This window comes from Trachypithecus francoisi, unplaced genomic scaffold (assembly GCF_009764315.1).
Source record: "Trachypithecus francoisi isolate TF-2019V2 unplaced genomic scaffold, Tfra_2.0 Lachesis_group15, whole genome shotgun sequence".
Lineage (NCBI taxonomy): Eukaryota > Metazoa > Chordata > Mammalia > Primates > Cercopithecidae > Trachypithecus > Trachypithecus francoisi.
Window position 1 is genome coordinate 80,273,354 of NW_022681460.1, and position 22,665 is coordinate 80,296,018.

General features: G+C 40.4%; 1 protein-coding gene across 5 annotated transcripts in view; it reads left to right on the forward strand.

The window, feature by feature from the left end:
- Positions 1-22,665, forward strand: part of MAP3K5 (mitogen-activated protein kinase kinase kinase 5) — a 254,408-nt gene that overhangs the window by 226,759 nt on the left and 4,984 nt on the right. For all 5 annotated transcript variants that reach the window (XM_033235351.1, XM_033235355.1, XM_033235354.1 and 2 more), the window contains 2 exons: positions 16,865-17,108; positions 22,131-22,243. In XM_033235351.1, coding sequence (XP_033091242.1) covers positions 16,865-17,108; positions 22,131-22,243 — 357 coding nt within the window. The remainder of the gene's footprint in view (positions 1-16,864; positions 17,109-22,130; positions 22,244-22,665) is intronic.

The window sequence follows — 22,665 nt, forward strand, 5'->3', positions numbered from 1 at the left end:
ATGGCAATCATTAAAAAGTCAGAAAACAAGCTGGCCAAATAGGAACAGCTCCAGTCTCCAACTCCCAGCGCGAGCGACACAGAAGACCGGTGATTTCTGCATTTTCAACTAAGGTACTGTGGTCATCTCACTGGGGAGTGCCGGACAATTGGTGCTGGTCAGCTGCTGCAGCCCGACCAGCAAGAGCTGAAGCAGGGCGAGGCATTGCCTCACCTGGGAAGTGCAAGGGGGAAGGGAATCCCTTTTCCTAGCCAGGGGAACTGAGACACACAACACCTGAAAAATTGGGTAATTCCCACCCCAATACTGCGCTTTAAGCAAACGGGCACACCAGGAGATTATACCCACACCTGGCCGGGAGGGTCCCACGGCCACGGAGCCTCCCTCATTGCTAGCACAGCAGTCTGCGATCTAACCGAAATGGCAGCAGTGAGGCTGGGGGAGGGGCGCCCGCCATTGCTGAGGTTTAAGTAGGTAAACAAAGCCGCTGGGAAGCTCGAACTGGGTGGAGCTCACAGCAGCTCAAGGAAACCTGCCTGTCTCTGTAGACTCCACCTCGGGGACAGGGCACAGCTAAACAACAAAAGGGGAAGCAGGAGAGGCCTGTGCAGACGCGAACGACTCTGTCTGACAGCTTTGAAGAGAGCAGTGGATCTCCCAACACGGAGGTTGAGATCTGAGAAGGACAGACTGCCTGCTCAAGTGGGTCCCTGACCCCTGAGTAGCCTAACTGGGAGACATCCCCCACTAGGGGCAGTCTGACACCCCACACCTCACAGGGTGGAGTACACCCCTGAGAGGAAGCTTCCAAAGTAAGAATCAGACAGGTACACTGGCTGTTCAGCAATATTCTATCTTCTGCAACCTCTGCTGCTGATACCCAGGCAAACAGGGTCTGGAGTGGACCTCAAGCAATCTCCAACATACCTACAGCTGAGGGTCCTGACTATTAGAAGGAAAACTATCAAACAGGAAGAACACCTATACCAAAACCCCATCAGTACGTCACCATCATCAAAGACCAGAGGCAGATAAAACCACGAAGATGGGGAAGAAGCAGGGCAGAAAAGCTGGAAATTCAAGAAATAAGAGCGCATCTCCCCCTGCAAAGGAGCGCAGCTCATCGCCAGCAACGGATCAAAGCTGGTCAGAGAATGACTTTGACGAAATGAGAGAAGAAGGCTTCAGTCCATCAAACTTCTCAGAGCTAAAGGAGGAATTACGTACCCAGCGCAAAGAAACTAAAAATCTTGAAAAAAAAGTGGAAGAATTGATAGCCAGAAATTAATGCAGAGAAGTCATAAATGAAATGACAGAGATGAAAACCATGACACGAGAAATACGTGACAAATGCACAAGCTTCAGTAACCGACTCGATCAACTGGAAGAAAGAGTATCAGCGATTGAGGATCAAATGAATGAAATGAAGCGAGAAGAGAAACCAAAAGAAAAAAGAAGAAAAAGAAATGAACAAAGCCTGCAAGAAGTATGGGATTATGTAAAAAGACCAAATCTACGTCTGATTGGGGTGCCTGAAAGTGAGGGGGAAAATGGAACCAAGTTGGAAAACACTCTTCAGGATATCATCCAGGAGAACTTCCCCAACCTAGTAGGGCAGGCCAACATTCAAATTCAGGAAATACAGAGAACACCACAAAGATACTCCTCCAGAAGAGCAACTCCAAGACACATAATTGCCAGATTCACTAAAGTTGAAATGAAGGAAAAAATCTTAAGGGCAGCCAGAGAGAAAGGTCGGGTTACCCACAAAGGGAAGCCCATCAGACTAACAGCAGACCTCTCGGCAGAAACTCTACAAGCCAGAGAGAGTGGGGGCCAATATTCAACGTTCTTAAAGAAAAGAATTTTCAACCCAGAATTTCATATCCAGCCAAACTAAGTTTCATAAGTGAAGGAGAAATAAAATCCTTTACAGATAAGCAAATGCTTAGAGATTTTGTCACCACCAGGCCTGCCTTACAAGAGACCCTGAAGGAAGCCCTAAACATGGAAAGGAACAACCAGTACCAGCCATTGCAAAAACATGCCAAAATGTAAAGACCATCAAGGCTAGGAAGAAACTGCATCAACTAACGAGCAAAGTAACCAGTTGATATCATAATGGCAGGATCAAGTTCACACATAACAATATTAACCTTAAATGTAATGGACTAAATGCTCCAATTAAAAGACACAGACTGGCAAACTGGATAAAGAGTCAAGACCCATCAGTCTGCTGTATTCAGGAGACCCATCTCACATGCAGAGACATACATAGGCTCAAAATAAAGGGATGGAGGAAGATCTACCAAGCAAATGGAGAACAAAAAATAGCAGAGGTGGCAATCCTAGTCTCTGATAAAATAGACTTTAAACCATCAAAGATCAAAAGAGACAAAGAAGACCATTACGTAATGGTAAAGGGAACAATTCAACAGGAAGAGCTAACTCTCCTAAATATATATGCACCCAATGCAGGAGCACCCAAATTCATAAAGCAAGTCCTTAGAGACTTACAAAGAGACTTAGACTCCCATACAATAATAATGGGAGACTTCAACACTCCACTGTCAACATTAGACAGATCAACGAGACAGAAAGTTAACAAGGATATCCAGGAATTGAACTCATCTCTGCATCAAGCAGACCTAATAGACATCTATAGAACTCTCCACCCCAAATCAACAGAATATACATTCTTCTCAGCACCACATCGCACTTATTTCAAAATTGACCACATAATTGGAAGTAAAGCACTCCTTAGCAAATGTAAAAGAACAGAATTATAACAAACTATCTCTCAGACCACAGTGCAATCAAACTAGAACTCAGGACTAAGAAACTCAATCAAAACCGCTCAACTACATGGAAACTGAACAACCTGCTCCTGAATGACTACTGGGTACATAACGAAATGAAGGCAGAAATAAAGATGTTCTTTGAAACCAATGAGAACAAAGATACAACATACCAGAATCTCTGGGACACATTTAAAGTAGTGTGTAGAGAGAAATTTATAGCACTAAATGCCCACAAGAGAAAGCTGGGAAGATCTAAAATTGACACTCTAACATCACAATTAAAAGAACTGGAGAAGCAAGAGCAAACACATTCAAAAGCTAGCAGAAGGCAAGAAATAACTAAGATCAGAGCAGAACTGAAGGAGATAGAGACACAAAAAACCTTCCAAAAAATCAATGAATCCAGGAGTTGGTTTTTTGAAAAGATCAACAAAATTGACAGACCGCTAGCAAGACTAATAAAGAAGAAAAGAGAGAAGAATCAAATAGACGCAATAAAAAATGATAAAGGGGATATCACCACGACCCCACAGAAATACAAACTACCATCAGAGAATACTATAAACACCTCTACGCAAATCAACTAGAAAATCTAGAAGAAACGGATAATTTCCTGGACACTTACACTCTTCCAAGACTAAACCAGGAAGAAGTTGAATCCCTAAATAGACCAATAGCAGGCTCTGAAATTGAGACAATAATTAATAGCCTACCAACCAAAAAAAGTCCAGGACCAGATGGATTCACAGCTGAATTCTACCAGAGGTACATGGAGGAGCTGGTACCATTCCTTCTGAAACTATTCCAATCAATAGAAAAAGAGGGAATCCTCCCTAACTCATTTTATGAGGCCAACATCATCCTGATACCAAAGCCTGGCAGAGACACAACAAAAAAGAGAATTTTAGACCAATATCCCTGATGAACATCGATGCAAAAATCCTCAATAAAATACTGGCAAACCAGATTCAGCAGCACATCAAAAAGCTTATCCACCATGATCAAGTGGGCTTCATCCCTGGGATGCAAGGCTGGTTCAACATTCGCAGATCAATAAACGTAATCCAGCATATAAACAGAACCAAAGACAAGAACCACATGATTATCTCAATAGATGCAGAAAAGGCTTTTGACAAAATCCAACAGCCCTTCATGCTAAAAACGCTCAATAAATTCGGTATTGATGGAACGTACCTCAAAATAATAAGAGCTATTTATGACAAACCCACAGCCAATATCATACTGAATGAGCAAAAACTGGAAAAATTCCCTTTGAAAACTGGCACAAGACAGGATGCCCTCTCTCACCACTCCTGTTCAACATAGTGTTGGAAGTTCTGGCTAGGGCAATCAGGCAAGAGAAAGAAATCAAGGGTATCCAGTTAGGAAAAGAAGAAGTCAAATTGTCCCTGTTTGCAGATGACATGATTGTATATTTAAAAAACCCCATTGTCTCAGCCCAAAATCTCCTTAAGCTGATAAGCAACTTCAGCAAAGTCTCAGGATACAAAATTAATGTGCAAAAATCACAAGCATTCTTATACACCAGTAACAGACAAGCAGAGAGCCAAATCAGAATGAACTTCCATTCACAATTGCTTCAAAGAGAATAAAATACCTAGGAATCCAACTTACAAGGATGTAAAGGACCTCTTCAAGGAGAACTACAAACCACTGCTCAGTGAAATAAAAGAGGACACTAACAAATGGAAGAACATACCATGCTCATGGATAGGAAGAATCAATATCGTGAAAATGGCCATACTGCCCAAGGTTATTTATAGATTCAATGCCATCCCCATCAAGCTACCAATGAGTTTCTTCACAGAATTGGAAAAAACTGCTTTAAAGTTCATATGGAACCAAAAAAGAGCCCGCATTGCCAAGACAATCCTAGTCATAAGAACAAAGCTGGAGGCATCACGCTACCTGACTTCAAACTATACTACAAGGCTACAGTAACCAAAACAGCATGGTACTGGTACCAAAACAGAGATATAGACCAGTGGAACAGAACAGAGTCCTCAGAAATAATACCACACATCTACAGCCATCTGATCTTTGACAAACCTGAGAGAAACAAGAAATGGGGAAAGGATTCCCTATTTAATAAATGGTGCTGGGAAAATTGGCTAGCCATAAGTAGAAAGCTGAAACTGGATCCTTCCTTACTCCTTATACGAAAATTAATTCAAGATGGATTAGAGACTTAAATGTTAGACCTAATACCATAAAAACCCTAGAAGAAAACCTAGGTAGTACCATTCAGGACATAGGCATGGGCAAGGACTTCATGTCTAAAACACCAAAAGCAACGGCAGCAAAAGCCAAAATTGACAAATGGGATCTAATTAACTAAAGAGCTTCTGCACAGCAAAAGAAACTACCATCAGAGTGAACAGGCAACCTACAGAATGGGAGAAAATTTTTGCAATCTACTCATCTGACAAAGGGCTAATATCCAGAATCTACAAAGAACTCAAACAAATTTACAAGAAAAAAACAAACAACCACATCAAAAAGTGGGCAAAGGATATGAACAGACATTTCTCAAAAGAAGACATTCATACAGCCAACAGACACATGAAAAAATGCTCATCATCACTGGCCATCAGAGAGATGCAAATCAAAACCACAATGAGATACCATCTCACACCAGTTAGAATGGCAATCATTAAAAAGTCAGGAAACAACAGGTGCTGGAGAGGATGTGGAGAAATAGGAACACTTTTACACTGTTGGTGGGATTGTAAACTAGTTCAACCATTATGGAAAACAGTATGGCGATTCCTCAAGGATCTAGAACTAGATGTACCATATGACCAGCCATCCCACTACTGGGTATATACCCAAAGGATTATAAATCATGCTGCTATAAAGACACATGCACACGTATGTTTATTGCGGCACTATTCACAATAGCAAAGACTTGGAATCAAACCAAATGTCCATCTGTGACAGACTGGATTAAGAAAATGTGGCACATATACACCATGGAATATTATGCAGCCATAAAAAAGGATGATTTGCGTCCTTTGTAGGGACATGGATGCAGCTGGAAACCATCATTCTTAGCAAACTATCACAAGAACAGAAAACCAAACACCGCATGTTCTCACTCATAGGTGGGAACTGAACAATGAGATCACTTGGACTCGGGAAGGGGAACATCACACATCGGGGCCTATCATGGGAAGGGGGGAGGGGGAGGGATTGCATTGGGAGTTATACCTGATATAAATGACGAATCGATGGGTGCTGACGAGTTGATGGGTGCAGCACACCAACATGGCACAAGTATACATATGTAACAAACCTGCACGTTATGCACATGTACCCTAGAACTTAAAGTATAATAAAATAAAAAATAAAAGTAAATAAAAATTAAAAATTAAAAAAAAAGTCAGAAAACAACAGATGCTGGAGAGGATGTGGAGAAATAGAAACACTTTTACACTGTTGGTGGGATTGTAAACTGGTTCAACCATTGTGGAAAACAGTATGGCGATTCCTCAAGATCTAGAACTAGAAATACCATATGACCAGCCATCCCATTACTGGGTATATACCCGAAGGATTATAAATCATGCTGCTATAAAGACACATGCACACATATGTTTATTGCGGCACTATTCACATAGCAAAGACTTGGAATCAACCAAAATGTCCATCAGTGACAGACTGGATTAAAAAAATGTAGCACATATACACCATGGAATACTATGCAGCCATAAAAAAGGATGAATTTGCGTCCTTTGTAGGGACATGGATGCAGCTGGAAACCATCATTCTTAGCAAACTATCACAAGAACAGAAAACCAAACACCGCATGTTCTCACTCATAGGTGGGAACTGAACAATGAGATCACTTGGACTCGGGAAGGGGAACATCACACAGCGGGGCCTATCATGGGAAGGGGGGAGGGGGAGGGATTGCATTGGGAGTTATACCTGATATAAATGACGAATCGATGGGTGCTGACGAGTTGATGGGTGCAGCACACCAACATGGCACAAGTATACATATGTAACAAACCTGCACGTTATGCACATGTACCCTAGAACTTAAAGTATAATAAAATAAAAATAAAAGTAAATAAAAATTAAAAAAAAAGTCAGAAAACAACAGATGCTGGAGAGGATGTGGAGAAATAGAAACACTTTTACACTGTTGGTGGGATTGTAAACTGGTTCAACCATTGTGGAAAACAGTATGGCGATTCCTCAAGGATCTAGAACTAGAAATACCATATGACCCAGCCATCCCATTACTGGGTATATACCCGAAGGATTATAAATCATGCTGCTATAAAGACACATGCACACATATGTTTATTGCGGCACTATTCACAATAGCAAAGACTTGGAATCAACCAAAATGTCCATCAGTGACAGACTGGATTAAAAAAATGTAGCACATATACACCATGGAATACTATGCAGCCATAAAAAAGGATGAGTTCATGTCCTTTGTAGGGACATGGATGCAGCTGGAAACCATCATTCTCAGCAAACTATCGCAAGAACAGAAAACCAAACACCGCATGTTCTCACTCATAGGTGGGAATTGAAGAATGAGATCACTTGGACTCGGGAAGGGGAACATCACACACCGGTGCCTATTATGGGTAGTGGGGAGGGGGGAGGGATTGCATTGGGAGTTATACCTGATGTAAATGACTAGTTGATGGGTGCAGCACACCAACATGGCACAAGTATACATATGTAACAAACCTGCACGTTGTGCACATGTACCCTAGAACTTAAAGTATAATAAAAAAAAAAGAAAGGACTTTGTCCTTCCACCATGAAATTGGTTTCTTTGAGACCACTAGGAGTTTCTGATTCCAATTGAAGTTACTGTTTAAAAACACTTATTTTTGAAAAGTGGAAATTTTAGAGGAGAATTACATGGAGACAGTACTTTTTGTATTTCCCCCAGGATAAGAGAAATCCATACACACTGTATACCAATATATAAATGATGAAATATGTGGACAAGATGAAGTGATGTCAGTCATTCAACAATTCCATGAAATTTCTCGATGTCCTAAAAGATTTTGTTATGCAATTAAGATATAAAGAAACTACATGGAAAACAGACGGTCTTCAAATGCCCCTTATAAAAATTCCTTTTAGATATACTACAGTTAACCTGCCATTTCAGAAGACACACGAAAGAAGACCACAAAGTTTAAAAAGTATAGCATCGCTAGTACAATCATGCATTGTTTAACGACAGGGCTATATTCAGAGACATGTGTCCTTAGGCAATTTTGTCATTGTGCGAACATCCTAGAGTGGGCTTACACAAACTTAGATGGCAGAGCCTACTGGATGCCCAGGCCGTATGGTATGGCCTGTTGCTCCCGGGCTACAAATTTGTATGGTGTGTTACTATACTGAATATTGTGGGCATATTAACACAGTGGTAAGTGTTTGTGTGTCTAAACATACAAAAGGTATAGTAAAATACAGTATTATAGTCGATGCATCCTTGACTGAAATGTTATTATACAGCACATGATTGTACTTTCATTTCCTAGATCTGCCAGCTGAGAAGACCCAGATCTTGGTTTCTAAATGCCATTCTTCAATAAAAGGAATTGGGTCTCCTTGGAGCAGTGGTTGATTCTGGGCTGGGGGCAGGGGAAATAAAAGATAAGATTGTAGCTGGGCATGGTGTCTCACCCCTGTACTCCTAAGGCTTTGTGAGGCCAAGGCAAGAGGATCACTTGAGGCCAGGAGTTTGAGAGCAGCCTGGCTAAAATATCAAGACCCTGTCTCTAAAAAAATAAAAATAAATTAGCCAGACATAGTGGTGCATGCCTATAGCTACTTGGGAGGCTGAGGTGGGAGGATCGCTTGAGCCCAGGAGATAGAGGCTACAGTGAGCTATGATTGCACCACTGTACTCCAGCCTGGGTGACAGAGCGAGACCCCATGTCATAAATAAATAAATAAATACCTGCCAGAAATAAGAAAGTGTCAAAAAGGATGGAGATTTATTGAAAGGACACTACAGCCAACCTGAAAATGTTCCAAATAGTCTAAGCCAGAACAATCCGAACAATAAAATAATGATCATATTGGATTATAGATTATAGAATAAAATAAGCATCCATGAGTCCATATTAATATAAATAATTGAATAAATAAATATATAGATGAGAAAGGTTAGCTTTTTGTTATAGTAGAATTGCGATTGATAAATGAAAATGAATGAGGAAACAGAAAATCACCAGTAGGCAAACACCACAGTAATAATTATTGCAGGCAAGGACCATCAATGACTGTTAAAGTAGGCCAAAGAATGAGGAGAAACAGGATATGTGAATGGTTTTCAAAGTGTCTCCTCACAAGATATTTACTAACTACCAAGAGAAAACAGTAATTTTACAGTGAAGGAATGTGGTAGACACCCCCTCAACCAAATGATCAAGGTAAGCATCACTACTAAGAAGACATGTCAGCGTCATGTACCTCGTGATAGGATGCCCTGAGAAGGACACAGCATCACACTGTGGTGTTCTTGCCAAAAATACACAGCCCCAACCTCATCACAATAAGACATCAGTGAACCTCAAATAAAAGACATTGTACAAAAACCTGACCAATACTCCTCAAAAGGATGAAGGTCATGAGAAATAAAGAAATACTAGTTACATATTGGAAGAGACTAAGATGACGTGACAACTAATTATAATGAGGGATCCTTGATCAGAAAAAGGACATTGGTAGGCAAACTGGTGAGATTCAAATAATGTCCATAGATTAGTTAATACTATTGTATCAAAGCCAGGCGTGGTGACTCACATCTATAATCTCAGCACTTTGGGAGGCGGAGGTGGGAGGATTGCTTGAGCCTAGAGTTTGAGATCACCCCAGGCAGTGTGGCAAAACCCCATCTCTACATAAAAAATACAACAATAAGTCAGGCATGGCGGTGTGTGCCTGTGGTCCCAGTTACTAGGGAGGCTGAGGCGAGAGGATAAGCTGAGCCCAGGAGGTGAAGGCCACAGTGAGCTGAGATTGCGCCACTGTACTCTGGCCTGGGGGACAGAGTGAGACCCTGTCTCAAAAAAAAAAAAAAAAAAAAGTATTGTATCAATGTTAATTTCCTGGTTTTGATAATAGTGCTAGAGGTATATAAACTGTTAAGGTCAGGGCAAGTGGCTGAAGGCTATACAAGAACTCTCTGCACTATTTTTACAAATTCTCTGTTATCCTAAAATTATTTCAAAATAAAAAGTAAAAAAAAAAAAAAAAGTATTTAATCTTTTTTCCAAAAGGAGCACACAGAACAGAGAGTACAGTACAAGTCCCTTAAGAATTTGTTTTTTCTCAGACTATTTTCTCACTTGTCATCAAGAATCAACTTTTAAATTATTGGCAGCATTAGTCCTCTAGTACAGTCTGCTTGTGGGTTACTAGATGCAGTAATGCTGAGCACAGAGACTATGATAGCAGTGCTAAGGTAAGAATATTGATAATGTAAGCATACTTCCTATATTAACAATAATTGTTAAAAGCTGCTTCAAGCACTTGATATTACCACCAGTTGTTAAACTGAATCAAGCACGTGCTCCAAGTTCACATTAATGTGAATTGAACAGCATTGTGTACGTACGAGGAGCTTCATGCAAGTGTGATACACTGCACTCACAAGTATTATGATCTTACTAAGCATTAGAAATACCTTGTGTTAAAGCAGCTTGGTCTAGGCCAAGTGTGGTGGCTCATGCCTATAATCCTAGCACTTTGGGAGGCCAAGGTGGGCAGATCACATGAGGCCAGGAGTTTAAGACCAGCAACATGGTAAAACCCTGTCTCTACCAAAAATGCAAATATTAGCCAGGTGTGGTGGTGCATGCCTATAATCCCAGCAACTCAGGAGGTGGAGGCAGGAGAATCGCTTGAACCTGGGAGGCAGAGGTTGCAGTGAGCTGAGATTGTGCCACTGCACTCCAGCCTGGGTGACAAAGTGAGACTCCATCTCGGAAAAAACAAAAACAAAAACAAAAAAAAAAGAAAAGAAAAAGAAATCTGGTCTAGTTCTTTTCCTCTGGGGAAGTAACCATTTGGGTGGGAATAGTTTTGTTGTTGATCCCATCATGCTGGTTTGGAAATAATGCACTGGCTCCACTTTCCCACTCATAGGCTTTAAGGCCCCCTTGAGTCCCAGTGTTTTTCCTGACACATGGCTCTCTCCTGACAGTCTCCTCTGCTTTACATTGTTCCCAGAGGGTCCTGGGCCACCGTTCGAGCTTCCTTCTCTCAAATACCTCTCCCTCTTTCTCTATCAAGCCAAGGCTCCCCTCCTCCAGAACTCTGCATAGGCCCTTCAGCCTCTATGAATCCCTCAGTGAGTAAGGGAACTACCACTGGATTTAGTCATTGCAAATGTACTTTATTTACCCCTTAGCACCCTTACTACATGTATGTGTTAGGGTTCTTCAAAGAAACAGAACCAATAGGATACATAGAGATATATAAGAGAAGATTTATTATGGGTATTGGCTCATGTGATTATGGAGGCTGAGAAGTTCCACCATTTAACATCAGTAAACTGGAGAACCAAAAAAGCTGGTGGTATAATCAGTCTGACTCCAAAGGCCTGAGAACCAGGGGAGCTGACTGTAATTGAAGGCCTGAGAACCAAGAGCCCCGATATCCAAGAGCAGGAGAAGGTGGATGTCCCAGCTCAAGAAGAGAGAAAGAGAATTCACCTTTTCTGCATCTTTTTGTTCTATTCAGGCCCTCAGTGGATTGGATGATGCCTTCCCACAATAGAGAGGGCCATCTTCTTTACTAAGTGCATTGATTCAAACGCTAATCTCTTCTGGAAACACCCTCACCCCTCACAGACACATCCAAAATAATGTTTACCAGCTATCTGGCCATCCTTAGCCCAGTCAAGTTGACATATAAAATTAACCATCTCAATATACATGTGAATTATATATATAACTAGGTCTATACCTGAGATAATCTGAGATATTTGTAGCTGTATTCATTTGCACTTATAATTTCATGTCATATTTGCATGTGCTCTCAGCACTCTCATGTATATTTGCCCTAATTCTCCTTTAGATTGTCATCTCTTTGAGAAAAAGGACCAGATGTTCTATGTCATTTGCATATTTTACAATGTCTAATCCGATGACATGCACTCAGGGAGCCACCATGAAAGACCAAAATAACAAAGCACTGCATGAACTTACAATTTTCTACTTTCTTTAAATTATTTCAGAGAATTTTTAATGTCATATATACATATGTAAAATGATAATTTTAAGTTTACAGAATTAAGAGGATATTTAAATATAATAGGATTAGAAATTTTCCTTCCCTAAAAGTGAGATTATAGTCAACAGGACTACAAACCTTTTTACATTATTTAAAAATTTCAGTTTAGGGCCGGGCACAGTGGGTCACGCCTGTAATCCCAGCACTTTGGGAGGCCAAGGCAGGGGATCACCTGAGGTCAGGAGTTTGAGACCACCCTGACCAACATGGAGAAACCCCATCTCTACAAAAATACAAAATTAGCCAGGCATGGTGGCGCATGCCTGTAATCCCAGCTACTCAGAAGCCTGAGGCAGGAGAATCGCTTGAACCCAGGAGGTGGAGGTTGCAGTGAGCCAAGATCATGTCATTGCACTCCAACCTGGGCACAAGAACAAAACCCCGTCTAAAAAAACAAAAACAAAAATTCAGTTTAGAAATCATAACAGAAATGTAAGAATAATTATAGAAAGTTTTAAAAGGTCTAATCTTGTCCTCTAATTTAATCTAGAATCATACTTTCTTAAATTATTTTTAAATTACTTTATTACTTTCTAAATACAAATAACCCTATTAGGAATACCCTTCCATTCTGCCAACAGTTTTTGAAGATGTAATATGTTTAGCCCCTGCAATCAGTGCTGGGTTTACAAAACTAAAACACATGATTTTGACTTACTCCTACTACACTATCAATACATTAAGAAATGGGATTTTGGAATAAGAGATGAGATAGAGTAGAGGTGATGTTTGGTTAGCCTTAAGAGTTAAAGCGTGAGGACATGGAAAAACTGGAATCCTTGCACACTGTTGTTGGGAATGTAAAATGATACAGCTACTATGGAAAACAGTATGATGGCTCTTCAGAAATTAAAAATAGAAGCAAGCACCCTTGTGAACCAGCAATTTCTCTTCTGGGTATATATTCAAAAAAACTAAAAGAAGGATTTCAAAGAGACATTTGCACATTCATATTCATAACAGTACTATTTACAATTGCCAAGACGTGGAAGCAACCCAAGTGTCTGGCAACAGATGAATGGATAAACAAAATGTGGTGTATACATATAATGGAATATTATTCAGTCTTAGAAAGGAAGGAAATTCTGACCCATGCTACAACATGGATAAACCTTGAGGGCATTATGCTAAGTAAAATAAGCCAGTCACAAAAAGACAAATAGTATATGATTCCATAATTTTACGGCTTTTTCACTCCTGTAGTTCAGCAAGTGGGAGGGAGTGGCACCCAGTGGCTTCTTCTCTCCCATTGTTCAGCAAGTGGGAGGGAGTGTTACAGCTGTATTACTCCTGCCGCCCACAGCTTGGCGAGCAGGAGTGCTACATCCCTTTCAGTCTCACAGTTCAGTGAGTTCTGGGTTCTTGTCCCATGACCAAGAGGAATAAGGTACACAGACATTGGAGAGTGAGTAAAGCAGAGTAGAATTTAACTGAGTGACAGAAAGAAAGTTCTCAGCCTTGAGAGGGGACCTGAAATTGGGTAGCCATCTGTGAGGCTGAGTCTGGGGGTTTTATGGGCTTAGAATGGGGGCAGGGTGCATGGTGATTGGTTCATGGGTGGTCTTGGAAAAAGCACAACTTGATTGGTTAAAAGCCATCATTCAGAAGGAAGCAATTTTGAGAGAGTGGGTAAGATGGGGATAGAAGTTCTCACTCTGGTTGTGGACTGTCTCCGGAATTGGCAGCTTGCTTCTCAGGCTTTAAACTGTCCTTGGCTTTAAGGTCAGGTTTCACTGGAGACCGATCCCTGTCTGCCTAGGAATTTGTCTGTCTCCTGTCACTATAAATGTGAGGTATCTAGAGTAGTCAAATTCATAGAAACAGAAAATAGAATGGTAGTTTCCAGAAACTGAGGAGAAGGAGTAATGGGGAGTTGTTGATGGGTAGAGTTTGAGTTTTGCAAAATGAAAATGTTCTGGAGATTGGTAGCATAGCACTGTTAGTATACTTAACACTACTGGACTGTGTACTCAGAAATGATTAAGATGGTGAAATTTCTGTCATGCACTTTTAAAAACCACTATACAGAATTTTAAAGGAGGGATAAAGCAAGCCAGGTCTGTGTAAACCCGGCTTTGAAGAAGGACACTCTAGTTTTTGTTACAATCAAAAGATGATGAGTTCTCTTTAGATTGTTGAATTTAAGGTGCCTACTCAACAGTAATGTCCAGGATGTTCTAGATGTAATAGGACTGGGGCTAGAGGTGTAGAGTTTGTCATCCACATGTCAGAAGTACTTAACCTTCATGGATTTGAATGAGCTCATCTATGGAGCAAAAGTAGAAACATAAAAAAGTGAAGGATAGAACCCCAGGTTCCAGCATAAAAAGGGGGCAGGTAGTAGATAAAAAGGCTCTGAAGAAGAGAAATAGCAGCCAGAGATTTAGACGAAAATACTGTTCACAGATCAAGTAGGGTAAAGGTAAAAGTTACCTAGAGGATTTGGCTGGTGGGACTTTGATGACCTTGCCAAAGTGCCCATATAAGAATGGTGGGATGGGGTCCTCCATAGCTCCCACTGGACTCCCCTCCTCTATACAGGGGCTCTTAACCTGTGGTTCATGAACTTGGGAGAAGCTTCAGGAGTCTGTGCAAATATAGCAAAATCTAGGTAAAACCAGGAAATCTAAGCAAAATGTTGCATGAATGTGTTTTTCTTCTGGGGAGAGTTTTTATGACTTTCATCAGATTTTTAGTAGGTTCCATGATCTGATAAATGTTCTATGTGCCAGAGTATATGGAGTCAAAATTCAATATTTCTGCTACCTTGATTTCACTTAAATTATGACTGTAATTCCTTTTTGTGGACCAAGTTTAAGGATTTAATCACAATTGATAATATTTTTTCTTATGGGAAGATATTGTTAATAAAAAATAGCCAAACTCTGTATATTATTTAGAAGTTTATTCTGAGCCAAATATGAGTGACTATGGCCTGTAACAGAGCTTCTGGAGGTCCTGAAAACATGTGCCCAGGGCATTTGGGTTATAGCTTGGTTGTATACATTGTAGGGAGACAGAAGTTACAGGCAAAGACATAAATCAATATGTATAAGGTAGATATTCAGCCCAGCAAGGCAGGACATCTGGCAGGGATTGGGAGGTGGGGAGGTGGTTGGGGTCCCAGGTCATAGGTAGATTCGAAGATTGGCAGTTGGTTGAAAGAGTTAAGCTTTGCCTGAAGAGTTGAAGTCAGCATAAAGAAATGCTTGAGTTAAGATAAGGGCTATTGTGGAAGCCAAGGTTCTTATTATGTAGATGAAGCCCCTAAGTAGCAAACTACAGAGAGAATAGATGGTAAAATCTCTTATTGGACCTTAAGAAGTGTCAGACTCTTAGTTGAATCTCTTCTGGATCAGGAAAAGACCTGGAAAGGGAAGGGATTGTCTACAGAATACAGATTTCCCCCACAAGTGATGACTTTGCAGGACCATTCCAAAATATGTCAAATAAATATATTTTGGGGCAAAATACTGTGACTTCCTTTATGGACTGTTGTTTGTCATGGGATGGTATACTAGAGTCAGGTTGGAATTTGGTATCTTATTGCTACAAAGAGTCTGTTTTGTCAGCCTTATGATCTTTATTTTAATGGTATTGCTGGTCAGTCGTGCCTAAACTCCAAAGGGAGGAGGTATAACAAGGAATATCTGACCTTTCTTCCCATCATGGCCTGAGCTAGTTTTTTCAGGTTTTCTTGGGGATCCCCTTGACCTGGGGGTAGGTGGTTCTTCAGTCAGTTGGGGGGCTTAGAATTTTATTTTTAGTTTACAGTATCATCCAAGTTTTTTGTTTGTTTGTTTGGAGACAGAGTCTCGTTCTGTTGCCCAGGCTGGAGTGCAGTGCCACGATCTCGGCTCACCACAGCCTCTGCCTCCTGGGTTCAAGTGATTCTCCTACCTCAGCCTCCCAAGTAGCACGCCACCATGTCCGGCTAATTTTTGTATTTTTAGTAGAGACGGGATTTCACTATGTTGGTCAGGCTGGTCTCAAACTCCTGACCTCATGATCTGCCCGCCTTGGCCTCCCAAAGTGCTAGGATTACAGGCATGAGCCACTGTGCCCAGCCACAATGTCATCCAAGTTCTAAACTGACAGGCAGATGATCTCATGTTATACAGTGTGTTTAAATTGGAAACTTGTAGCTTCTGTAGTTTAAATTTCAATGGTTAGTCAACAGGTTAGAGGAGAACACGCACTAGAAATCAGCCTAATAGTCAAAGAGAGATAGTCTTACTAACATATCAGCCTGTGTGTGGCATTTTCAGCACCTGCTCTGCATCCCCTTACATTTTGGATGTTATAGGCAGAAAGTATTCTGCATACTCACATGTGTTTACATAATCTCTGTATATCTCAGTTTCCTTATCTGTAAGCAAGTTAATAGTTGCCAGATATTGTGTAATCTGAAAATGAACTTTACTTGTATAAACACTTTTAAATATTCTTAAAGGGTTTTTATATCTTTGCCTTTCTTTCAGATTTCTAGCATTTTCCCCACATATGTGCAATGTGAATATGTATTGATCATTCTTGAATTAGATCATTCTGTTTGAATTAGATCATATCTTGTGAATTTTGCAAGTTCAATAGAAGAACAAATCTGAGTGCTCAGAAATCCATCCTCACTTTTGGAAAAGCAGTTTGGAATATATCTTATTGATGGTGGGGCAGGAGGGTAGCACTCATATCTTAAGAAATTAAGGCAATGAGTCATATTTTATAAACACTACTATTGATATTATGCCAAACAGAACTAAGGCCACATTTCAGCCTTGCATCTGAGAGTGATACTGCTGATCAAGAAGACTTGGATGTAGAAGATGACCATGAGGAACAGCCTTCAAATCAAACTGTCCGAAGACCTCAGGCTGTCATTGAAGATGCCGTGGCTACCTCAGGCGTGAGCACGCTCAGTTCTACTGTGTCTCATGATTCCCAGAGTGCTCACCGGTCACTGAATGTACAGCTTGGAAGGATGAAAATAGAAACCAATAGGTAAGTCCTACACTAAAATGGGTTGGTTTCTTTTCTTTTACTTTTACTAAAGAGCATGTGTTTTTGGTCTACAGAATATGATTCCCTTATCCCATTCGTGGAAACTTGATTGAATGCCTTTCTTTATAAAACAAGAGAGGTTTAGTTTAGCCTCTTTTGTCAAATACCACTTTCTGCCTCTACCAATTTAAGCCTTTTTCAGCAGCATTTGATTACTTCTTCATCTCCAAGTGCCCTAAGATTTTTCTAGTAGCTTCGTTAATAGCCTCATGGACTGTCTAAGAAACAGGCTCAGAGCAGCATGTACCTTCCGGTAGATAGCTGAAAGAACAGAAAGCTCATGTTTTTGAAAGCCCAGTCAAGTTCTTATAGGAGAGGAAGATTACTGAGGTCGAGGGAACAAAACTAATTAATGGTGCTAAAGATTTGTATTTTAGAACCTAAAAGGGAAGATAGTTGACCACATTTATGATTCTGTTTTGTTTTTGATATACTGTAACATATCTGGAGTATAATTTGCCTTTGATAATTTGGTAGCATAGAACCCACAAAATCAGATTATTAAGTTAACAGCAAATGTTTCCTGTTCTTCACAGATGTTGTTGGTACAGTTCAAGGTCTGAATTTTTATGATTTGTAGCTTCCTGTACTGCCTACAGTTGACATGTGGGAAACTAACTTTATTACTCTGGGTTTGCATTAAAAACTTTTTTTTAAGTGAATCAATAACAGTTGTTCAAATATTTAGAAACCTTAATTGAAAATTCTAGTTGTTCACCAGGGAGATTAAAAATATCTTATTTCCAGTCATAAAGTTTAGCTTTTTAAAGGCAGGCTTGTATACCAAAATGAGTACAAGTGGTAAAAGCTCATCCTATATTCAGAAACATGAGATTTGGTTGCATGGTTAAGTAAATCCGTATAGACACATCTTCTATGATGTGCATAGAGCAGTCTTATTTTAATAAAGGGAGCTGCCTCTTTGACTTTCGTATCCCAATTTTGTCCTCTGAAACCCAGCTCTTGCTATCTCTACTATTTAGTGGGAAGGAACTTGGGTCTTTTCTCTTCTGAGACTTCATGGAAATCTTGGTTTCCCTCATTCCTCCTCTTCTCAAGCAAGAGTCCAAGGATAACACCCCATCATTATGGAAGTTGTCTGATAGTCTAGGTTACTCTCTGTTGCCCAGTCCTAAGTGGTGGTGTTTTTTGGACTCCTGCTGTGATCTCTGGAGGAGGAAAGTTCACTCATTACTGATTTGGTTGACCCCTTCCCACCCACGACTTCTGGTTAGAATTACACAGATAGCAAAGCTACTTTGTTTACCGAAGAGCTGGTACATCTGCTTTTCTGGTCCTGAAACCTCCTGTCTACACACCCGGCAATGTCAATAGGACCTGCCTCTCCTAATGCAGCCTAGACACAACTCCTTTCCCTTCTCTCCTTGGCCTATTTGGTTAGCGTTGTGCTCACCACCCTGGCGCCACTGTCTGTCTACCACGCTTGGGCCATCTGCAGTCTCTGAGGGCTTCCGGCCACTTTCTTCACAGCTTCCCCCTTTCTCTTCTGAGGGTCTCTTTGTTCTAGCTGAGGCCCTGCTGCTCACATCTGCCCATCTCTGTTGAAAAGACTAGCATTTACCCACATTTCTTTATTACATTAGTACGTAACTGCAGTTTTCACAACAACCCACACATTTTTGCTTTTTCCTGTACATATTTACATTTGAATCTGTGAAATCTACAGATAATCAGCCTCGTTTTTCCTTTTTCAGTAATATCTCCCACGGCTCTCCATCACCCGCAGAAAAGTGACATGAGGGACGATGTTTGCTTCATCCTTGATTTGAAGAAAGGACAGCTGCTTTAGTACAAAAACCAAGTAATCGAAATAAGGGACCAGTCCTGTCCATGTTGGTCCTTTTAATTTTCAGTTGAATACTACCTGAAATATAAAGGCATACCTACTGCAAAATGAATCTAGAGGAAATGGTACTGTGTTTTTAGGAAAGGTTGTAGCTCTCATATTAAAAATTGTAAGCTTAGAATATTTAGGATGATCACTGATGAAGGGAAATCAGGTTTATCCTGCTCGGAGGATCACCTGAGCCCAAGAGGTTGAGGCTACAGTGAGCCATGATTGCACCATTGCGCTCCAGCCTGGGTGATACAGCAAGACCCTGTCTCAAAAACAAAAACAAAAACCTATCTCAAGAGGAGCTGCCTTTTATCTAATTTCCCCATTCTGCAGTTCTGGAATTACCCACCAATCCACCTCACCACTCCTGCCCATCCAAGGTTAAAAATTGACCTCATGGCAGATCTTGCCATACTGTTTTGGAACAGAAAGGCAGATAGTGGCCTTGATTTCAAAATATTGCACTACTAAATAAACACAAAGTAAAAATAAAATTGATATACTGGATTGTTCTTAAGATACATATCTCTAAGAGCTGGATTTGGAGCAGATGAGGTGGGCTGGCAATACTCTGCTTCCAGTGTTAAAGTTCTGGTGTTTAAGGTGTTAAAGGAAAGCTTCAGACAAATTAAATTTAATGGAGTTTAATTGAACAAGAAAAAAATAATTTGCGAATCAGGTGGCCTCCAGAATCACGGCAGATTCAGGGAGACTTCAGGGATGCCTCATGGCCAGAACAAATTTACAGAAAATAAAAGTAAAGTGACGTTCAGAAATCAGAAGTGTACAGAAAGAGCTAGATTTGTTATGGGTTGGTGTTCACCTTATTTGAACACTCAGCAGTGTATGAGTGGTTGAAGATGGCTCCTGGGATTAGCCAAGACTCAGCTATGGTTACAGACGCACACTCCTAAGTTAGGTTTTCAATCTTGTCTACCTGTTAAGTTATAGTTTGTCCACGAGGACTCAAATATGCAAGTACAGAGTCCTTCTCAGTCCACATTTCATTCACTTTAACAAAAGATAAAAGGAAATTACATAGTCTAGACAAACACAGGTTAAACTCTAGAAAATGTCACTATGTTCCTTGAGAAAACAGTAAGAAGATACCATCACCATCCTATACGTATAACTTAGCAAGTAGGACAAAAATACATACCAGATCAAAAAACTGCCAACTTAAACATTCACACGGAGCTTGCTGCCCATTTCTTTGGATATCATTTGTTTTGGAGTAGATAAGAAGGCTCCCTCCAACCTTCTGCTCCCTCTGCTAGTTTTTAGTTCATGCTGCTTCATCCACCTCATTGTGCGCCACACTTACCCTGCAGCTGTCTTTGTTAAACTATTTTCCTTCACCCACCTTCTCTGTCTACCTCTCATTGTGTTTTACTTTTGTCCCACCTCTGCTACTTACTCAGCTGTGATCCCTTCTCCTATCTGAGGATCTCATCTTTATGTCCTGTGGGAATTGGGTTGAGCCTGGGGGTCTGGGCAGGTTTCCTTCCCACTGAGCCCTGGAAAGGCTGTTTTCCAGGGACTGAGGCAGCAAGGAACAGAACAGCCCTTATTAAAGACCAGACACTGACTTGGCACTGTACCTATGCTATCTCATTTAATGCTCACAGTAATCTTTTCTGAAAGCTTTAGTTTTCTTTTTTACAAACAATTTGAAAACTGAAGCCTGGAGGCATTAGGTAATTTATGTAAGGTTAACACAGGAAGTGCAGGGCTGAACCAGGACACAAGCCCAGATCTGTCAGTTGCACGATGCTGCCTTCAGAGTATGTCAAGTGAAGCAGAAACCAACTTTTCGATGGAACATGGTCTTGAGTTAAATCTATCAATACTCAGAAAATGAAACAAATAGAGCTTGTTAAGAGCTGTAGGTTATGCAACGATTTATCTCGATAATCTTAATAATGATATATTTTAAATTATTATTTCTGAATCCAAGTTACACTAAGATGCTTTTCTAAAAAATTAGGGCACCTCTTTTCATAACTTGGAATGTTTTCTTTGAGAAATTCTATTGGAAATGGTGAGTAGGTTACCAGTTGGCTCTCAGTTGCATAGCAAACCTTCTGTGGGTAAGAACTTTGGTATGAATATCACAGTTTCTCCTTGTTTCTTTGGAGACTGCATCAGATGCCAACTAGGAACTGAGTGTAACAGGAACACAGCTATCCTTTTACCCGCTTCACCCCCTCCCCCTTAGAAGGGAGAGGACTAATAGTAACAATCACAATGGTAGCAACAACCATGAACATTTATTGAGAATTTGGTATGTGCCAGATATTCTAGGCGACCTCACCTATGACTATTTCTCAAATTTTCATAGTTTACAAAAAGTGATTACCTTTCTGATTTGCATTGATTATGCTATTATGCACATTTGCCAACTTTTTCAGTGGGCATCCATATATGTAAAATATAGGTCTGTTAATATCTGTATCCCATATTTATATTTTTGACATTTATGGTCATGAAAAGAAATAGCAGAACATATCTCTGAAGATTTTGGCAGACAATCTGTGGTGGAGGTTTTCAATTCTTGTCTGTAGGCACAGTCTTCCAAAGCTTTGCTTCTGGACACGGGGGTCTGTGGACCTGCGACATCAGTGTCACTTGGGAGCTCATTATAAATACAGTCTCAGAACTCACTCCAGGGGCACTGGACCAGAATCTGTATTTCAATAAAATCAGGGGTATTTGTGCTTATTATAGCTCATGTCTAGAAGGTCACCCTAGACCTGGCACAATGGCATGTGCACACACCTATAATCCCAGAGCTTTGGGAGACTGAGGTGGAAAGACGATTTGAGGCCAGGAGTTCGGAGAACAGCTTGGACAACATAGCAAGACTCTGTCTCTACAAAAAAAAAAAACTCAAATTAGCCAGGCATGGTGGTGCATGCCTGTATTCCCAGCTGCTTGGAAAACTGAGATGGGAGGATCGCTTGAGTCCAAGAGTTTAAGGATGCAGTGAGCTATAATCGGGCCACTACACTCAGCCTAGGCAACAGAGAGAGACCTTGTATCTAAAAAATAAAAATAACAATAGAAGGTCACCCTGTGCCACTTAATATATTTTTCTTCTGCAGATTACTGGAAGAATTGGTTCGGAAAGAGAAAGAATTACAAGCACTCCTTCATCGAGCTATTGAAGAAAAAGACCAAGAAATTAAACACCTGAAGCTTAAGTCCCAACCCATAGGTGAATAGCAGAAAACTTTATAGTAATACTGTTCAGCCAGGCTGCCACAAAAAACCAAGCAAGCCAACACGAAGTTTTATTTGTGGCTAAGTCAGCATTTGTCACTTCTACCATGACTGCAAGCAGGAATTCCTTTAAAAAAAGAAATCCAATTTTTAACTCTAGCAAACTCATTTCTATAAGTACAGTAAAAATAGATTATTCATAATCATCTTTTCCTGAGATTACGTATTCCTGAGGTAAATAGGGCTCTCCATGTTTTTAATCTTTCTTTATTTTTAAAGATTTCACAATGAGATTACTAGAATAAATAATACTTTTTTTTGTCATTTTGCATCTATATTCTGTGTATTCTAGCTTTTTTCCTTATAATTTGAAGAGGCTTAAATAGAATAAAGATGTAGTAGTAAAAAGGCATAGGT